General features: G+C 50.5%; 1 protein-coding gene across 1 annotated transcript; it reads right to left on the bottom strand.

Annotated features, from left to right (window-relative positions):
* Positions 1–756: 756 nt before the first annotated feature.
* On the bottom strand, positions 757–2651 carry HOXB13 (homeobox B13). Its single transcript, XM_027516893.1, has 2 exons — positions 1975–2651; positions 757–1097 (listed from the first exon to the last, which is right to left on the bottom strand). Exons 1-2 carry the CDS (start codon positions 2576–2578, stop codon positions 844–846), a joined length of 858 nt encoding a protein of 285 aa, XP_027372694.1. The 5' UTR covers positions 2579–2651; the 3' UTR covers positions 757–843.
* Positions 2652–6785: the final 4134 nt, after the last annotated feature.

Here is a 6785-nt window from a genome sequence, read left to right as displayed (position 1 = left end):
ATGCAGCTCCCAAATGCCCAATGAACCACGACCTACCTCCTTTGGCCAGAACCACCAGAAACATTAAGGGAAGGCTTGGAAAGTTTTGGAGAGGAACTGGTGAATTATCCAGGCACTTTCTCAAACCCCATTTCTCTGGAAGAAAGAACACACCCTAAGTCCACTGGCTTCATTTTCACACAGGGCCGAAACTGAAGAGTTAGGCACATGGACTTCTGAGACCAGTGGGTACAGTCTAGAGGATGGGCAGGGAGGGAGGGAGAGGTACCCCCCAGCATTGGCCATCCTGCCTAGCTGTCATCTTAGAAAAAATGCTAAAGGGGCAACGGTAGTTACAGGGGTAAATCTACCATTTCTTGTCTCCCCTGCCTTCACTGCAATGGGGACAGGCTTTGGAAATGGAAGAGGTTCCAGAGGAAGCTGTCCTGTCACTGGTCTCCTTCCAAGTTTATTCATGATCAGCTCAATCCATGAAAGCAGTTTCTAAAAGTGCTCTACAGAGCTCTAGATAGAAAATATGATACTAATTATCATGGCAACTGGTACTGGTTATGGTGATTATTGCAACTGCCAGAATGAATGATTATGACTGGGACAAAGTCACTTAGGTAGTGTTACCTGGCGGACTGGGCTGTAACTCTGGGCCTTGCTGGCTCTTTGGGATCCATGGCATATCCAGACTGTCTCTGAAGAACAGCCCAGGAACATTGGCCTGGGAAGAGTGTCACTTCTGGGAGCCTCTCAAGCAGAGTCTGGGGCCCCAGCTTGGCCGAGGCAGGCTCCTGGTCTCACCAGGATACCCCAACTTCCCCTCCCCCTCCCAGCCAGAGCCAGGGAGCTCCCTCACGGAGGAGCGCTGGTTTTGACCTTGGCGAGGACCTTCTTCTCCTTGACCCGGCGATTCTGAAACCAGATGGTGATCTGGCGCTCTGAGAGGCTGGTGGCAGCAGAGATCTTGCGCCTCTTGTCCTTGGTGATGAATTTGTTAGCCGAATACTCACGCTCCAGTTCCCGCAACTGTCCCTTGCTGTAGGGAATGCGCTTCTTGCGGCCTCGACGGAAGGTGCAGCCCTCAGGCGGATGCTGCGAGCTTGAGTCTATGCAGGAGAGGGAGGGAGAGAGAGACATGCTCAAACCACAGCCTGGCGCAAGCCCAGGGTCTGACCCAGGCCCCACAACCTAGGTTATCCTACAAGAGCATTCAGGTTACCCAAAGCACAAGAGGACACCTCCGCTTCCAGCTGGTTGGTTTCCTGATCCACCCAGCCTTGGAAAGAGGAGATTTCTGCAGGCCACCCTCACTCATCACTGCCTTCACGCCTGCAGTCTGCAAACACACCCAGCCCACCTAGACTGCATATGTTCACCCTCACATGCATTTTCCAACTCTTGACCACTCTTACAGATACTACAAACAAATTCTGTACAGGAGGGAACACATTTCTGCCCCTACTCCCAACACATACACACACACACACACATGCACCAATGCACACACCTAAGTCATGGCTGCAGGAAATCTACACTTCTCTTTGGAAACTGAAAAACTCATCTGAGAGAAAGTAAGGGGTTGTATTCTTTACAGAACAACTAATTCCTCTGTTCCCACCCAGCTGCACCCCCACACTCAATGAATTGAGAAGAATTAAACTGGGGTCCTACTGGGCAGGAACACCCTAAGTCCCAAACAACAGCAAAGAGAGTCAAGCACTCCGACATATTGAAAGGCTGGTCCCAAGGCCCCCGGGGGAGATCAGGGACCTGGTGGGCCTCAGGATTCAAATAGCACCCAGCTCAGGCCCCTCACAATGACCCTCTGGGGCCTTCACCCAGTCTCTCTAACTGCCTGGACCCTCCTTCAGAGCCCTAATAGCCAACCAAGGAGAACCGAGCTCCTCCTGACCAGCCCCAAGACCCATCCAGGCAGGGTCTACAATGCCACACTCAGCACCAAGGGCATCCAGAGCAGCTTACCTGCAAATGCTGCCTTCCAGAAAGGACCTGGGGGGTTCTGTTCTCCCTGGCAACACATCTGGCTGTTCCAGCCACCGGTAAGGGCCCAGGGCTGGTAACTGTCCACAGGCAGCAGGGAGTCATGACGAGGCTCACCCGGGGCGCCCAAAGTCTGCACTACGGACACATCCAGGTAACTGGCCATAGGCTGGTAGGGTCCCGGGTATCCCGGGTAGAAGGCAAACTCGGTGGGGCGGCTGGGGTACTCCTCCCCGGACGTGGGAGTCTCCGCAGGGTAGGCAGCCAGGGTGGCCGCCTGGGCACAGGGCTTCAGCGAGCTTCGGGACACTCGGCAGGAGTAGTACCCGCCTCCAAAGTAGCCGTAAGGCACCGGAGCTGGGGACGCCCCCTGGGGCACCCCGGGGCATGGGTGGCACTGCTTTGGCGGTTCCGCAGAGCCTGGCAGATCCAGGGGGGCGTAGTTGACAGCAGGCATCAGCGTAGGCGCCGACGTTGGATGGCTGGTCAGTGGGGAGTGGGTGACTAGGTTCCGACTCCCTCCGGCTCCCAGCAAGCCTTCGATCTCCTTGGCGCCGTCCAAAGTGGTATAATTGCTGGGCTCCATGGGGCCGAGGATCGGCTCATGAGGCGCTGGGGGTGGGGAATACAGGGGGGACCAGCTCGCTCTCCCCACCCAGGCCCGGGGAATCCAAAGCGTTTTAAATCGCTGGCAGCTCGCTGGGCGCCTGCATTCGCTCAGCCCGGCCGTCGTGACGCAGGAGCCGCAGGTGCCCGGGCACGCGGGCTGATTGGCTGCGGCCTGGCGGAGAGAGGCTCATAAAATCTTCACTGCAGAAATTGCGAAAATACTTTACCCCCGCTTTCTCTCTTTTCCCTCCTCACCCTCCCTCGCTCCCTTGCTCACTCCCTCCTCCCTTTCTTCTCTCCCCGCCTTCCTCCTTCTCCCTCTCCTCCCTCCTCTCTTTCTCTCTCGGCTTTTTTTTTTAATTGCATTTGAAAACGAGAGAAAAGAGACGGGGTGTCTTCCCGCCGCTTTCCAGTTTGGAACAACCCAGCTACGTCGGGGGTGGGGAGGCGGGAGAGGAGAGACGGAGCCAGCCCCACCTCGGTCGCCTCCTCTCTCTCCCTGGCTGTCTCCTGTGCTTTGGCAGGTTTAACGAGAGAATAAAAAGCTCTCCCTATAAAGTGTCCATCTCGTAGGGGGAAGGGGAGTTGAGGGTGGGGCCTGGAGGCCGCTCTGAGCCTGAAAGGAAAAACCCGGGAATGCGCCTGAGCCAGAAGGGGCTAGAAAATGGGAGTTAAGGGATATTTCTGGAAGCTCCTTGCTTTGGGGTCCCAGTCCTAACATCCCAGTTCACTCCAGGTGCCCCTCCCATTCTGGATGCGCAGTAATAAGCTACTCCTGGACCTCGGGAAGTGCCTAGGACGCCTCTTCCCCAGAGACCCTAGCTAGCGCCCTTAGCCTATAAAGATCCGGATTCGAAGAGGGGTGGAAAGGAAAGGGAGCGAGACACGGACTCCGAAGGAGACATGAGAATTGGAGACGCTAAAGGTTCAGACCTGAAGCGGAAATGGAGCTTCTGGTCCTGGCCTGTAAAAGGGTATCTGGATTTCCGTTTTAGGATGGCTAAAGAAATATGGAAAGATGTCACATACGACCTGTATATTCAGAGAGAGGCAGAGAAAGAGCAGGAAAATGAGATTCAGAGACACACAGTAAGGGGGAGAAGTTGAAGGAAGGGTTTGAGAGAGAATGTTATAAAATCCTGAAGTACCAGTCAGAAAAGATAAACCCTTTCCCCCCTTTTCTGGAATTTAAGATTATTTCCAGAAAACCAGGCCTGGCTAACTGGTAAATAACTAGTTTCAGGGGAATCTGGATCCCAAGAATACAGAAGCCTGGCCTTTATGAAGTACCCAGTCTCTCTGTCCTCTCCTACACTCCACGGGGCCCAGAAAACTCACCCTGGTCTTGGCACACTCCCACCCAAGCCTAGGACCAGAAAACCCAGGACGCCTATCTGCTTCCTCCAGGCTTTCCCTTTCCTAAGAAGGAAGAGGGCATGGGAGAGGGAATCTCAACCACTGGAGGAATTATCTGAGGCCCATCTGTCGGGAACTATTGTGCAGTGCAAGGCAGAAGCCCCAAACCATTTTTCCCCCCCATAGATCTGTCTTCAGAGATTTTGTTTCCATCACTACCCCTCCCAAATCAAATCTTCTGGGTTCACTTTTTCTAGAACTCACAGGTTTTTTTGAGAAGACAGGAACTTTTGCATTCTACACGAAGGTCATGGCAATTTTATAGAACAGACTACTCTGCACTCTAGGTGGGATTGGCCATACCCGCTCAGTAACCTGTCTGAACTTGAGCTATCTTTCAGGAAAGGGCCCATGCAACCGGATTTGCTCCAAGTTGCAGGGCTGTAGGGAAGAGTATAGCTCACTTTCAGTGACCACTGCTGATAATTGAAGACACCAAGCATGAAATCCTCACTGGATTTTGTTGTATTTGAAAACAACAGGAGAGAAAAGGGAGGCGATGTCTCTTTGATGCTTTCCAGTTTCTTGCTATAGCTTCTTGCTTGTCTGATTATGAAAGGCAGAAATACCAGGATTTTTACCTAACGACTAAGAATTTTTTACTGCTTTTTGCTTAGTAGATGACAACACAGGCATGAATAGATCCCTAAATTTTATAAATAGATAAATCAATTCCATTCCTGGGAATATACCCAACAGAAATGAATGTTTATTTCCATCAATAGACAAGTACTAAAATATCTAAAGCAGCTTTATTTATTATAGCTCAAAAATACAAACAACCCAAATGTTCATCAATAGTGCTACACAGCAATTTTAAAAAACACTGCTACACACAACATAGATAAATTGCACAGATAGGTGGGTAAAAGAAGCTACACAAAAGAGCAAATTTTGTATGCTTCTATTTCTATGCAGTTCAATCAAGAATAGCCAAAATCAAATCTATGGTGATAGAGGTCCGAATAGATTGTCCTGGGAAGGGGAGCTTCTGACTAGGAGGTGACATAAGGCTGGAAATGTTCTGGATCTCAGATCTCTATCTATGTGCTAGTTACATGGGTATGTTCACCATAAGAATTCAAGATGTACATGGGGTTATTTCTTCACATTACATCAGCTTATCTCTATTTTTTAGAAGGAACATAATTAAATACAAAAATTTCAAGATTCATAGCAATGTTGCCTGCCATTGTGCTTTTTGGATATTAATGTTCTTATCTATGTCTTATGGAAATAAGCAGCTGAATGCATGCAATTCTGCATCATTGTAGAATGCAGAGAAGACCAACTCAAACCTTGCCCTGGAGAAGCTCACCAACTGTGCTGGAGACCTCTATGGAAACAGACACAATTCAATACAAATAAATACTATGGGCGGGGGTGTTTCTGTTTTGCTCTACAATTTATTTAGCATCTAGTAGATTCTAGGGAACAGTTTCAAATATCATATTAACATATGTGCATGTGCTCCCATTTTCTGTATATGTTTATGTATTTGCAAACACGCATGACCTGTCATAGACCTCAACTGGAGTCAACTAAGGCAGAGTAAGTCTCCTTATCTGTAAAATTATGTATTCTCAAAGGCACAGTAATTTCTACCCCTCAGGAATGCTGTGAAGAGTTTTTGCACATGAAAGCATTTCACAAACTGAATAAATGGGTTCTATTTGTGTTTCTTTATGTGTCTCCGTTTCCAATGAACTACAAGCCACCTGTTTTTATTTGAAAAGAAAAGAACAGTTTCCCTAACGAGTATTGGTCCCTTCTTACTTGCCTCTTTCAGCCTTGAGTAAGCCTGCAGTTCCCACGTACAGAACCTGAGGCTCAGCACCTCAGTATCCTTCCTGAGCGCTAGAGTTGAGGGCGGAATTTAGAACAGCCAAGGCACCCCGACCTCCCCACCCGCCTGGGCTGAGCCAGCCCTTCCCCCAGCCCCACAGATTCCTTTTTGTCCTGCTGGGAGCCTCCAGACAGACCCCCAGGACCCCTGAGCCTCCCCGATCCCCAACCCCGTTTACTGACCCAGCCAAACTCGCAGAAAAGCCTCAGCGGCTCCTTTACATACCGGCCAGACACCTCCTGGAAGGTCAAGGCCAAGTTGAAAGTTAAGAGTCTGTTTACCTCCGGGAGCCCTTTCAGAGCGGCCCCACAGACCGCCTATGACCTTTACAGCCAGGCCTTTGAGCGCGGCCGCAGGGGTTCCGGCCATCGGGACTTGGCACCTCCTTGTCAGCGCCCGCGGAGCCGGGGCTCCGGGCAGCCGACTAGGGGGAGGGGGGCGAGAGAAGCCCACCCGCCCCGCTTGGGCCATTTGTTAAATTATGGTTTATTTTTGTAAAACTAAGTGAGCTCTCGGTGTCTTCGTTCTCCCACCTGGAGGAATGTACGCGGTTCCGCGGCTTTCAGGTCGGTAGTGATGAAAAATGAGAATTCGCAGCGTCTCTAGAAAGGTCCGGGCTCCGCTGGCCGGCTAGACTGCGCGGGCCTGGCCAAACTGCTTGAGGAGGTTGATTACTTGATTTCACAAAAATGGGCTAACAGGGTGCACGCCTTTCTTTGGGCTTTTCTTCCATCCTTTCTTTCTGTCTCTATGTTCTTTCATCCGTCTTTAGTCTTTCGGTATCTTTCTTTCCTTTTTATATTTGTGTTCTTCTTTCTGCCTTTCTCTCCTTCAATTTTGGTTATATTGCTTTGGGGACATTCTTATTTTCTTTCTTTACGTCTTTACTGCTTACTTTCTCCCCACCCCCACCGCCGATTAC

Source organism: Bos indicus x Bos taurus, chromosome 19 (genome assembly GCF_003369695.1).
Source record: "Bos indicus x Bos taurus breed Angus x Brahman F1 hybrid chromosome 19, Bos_hybrid_MaternalHap_v2.0, whole genome shotgun sequence".
In the NCBI taxonomy this organism is placed as follows: domain Eukaryota; kingdom Metazoa; phylum Chordata; class Mammalia; order Artiodactyla; family Bovidae; genus Bos; species Bos indicus x Bos taurus.
The sequence above is the reverse complement of the archived record's forward strand: the minus strand, read 5'-3'. Positions and strand labels throughout refer to the sequence as shown.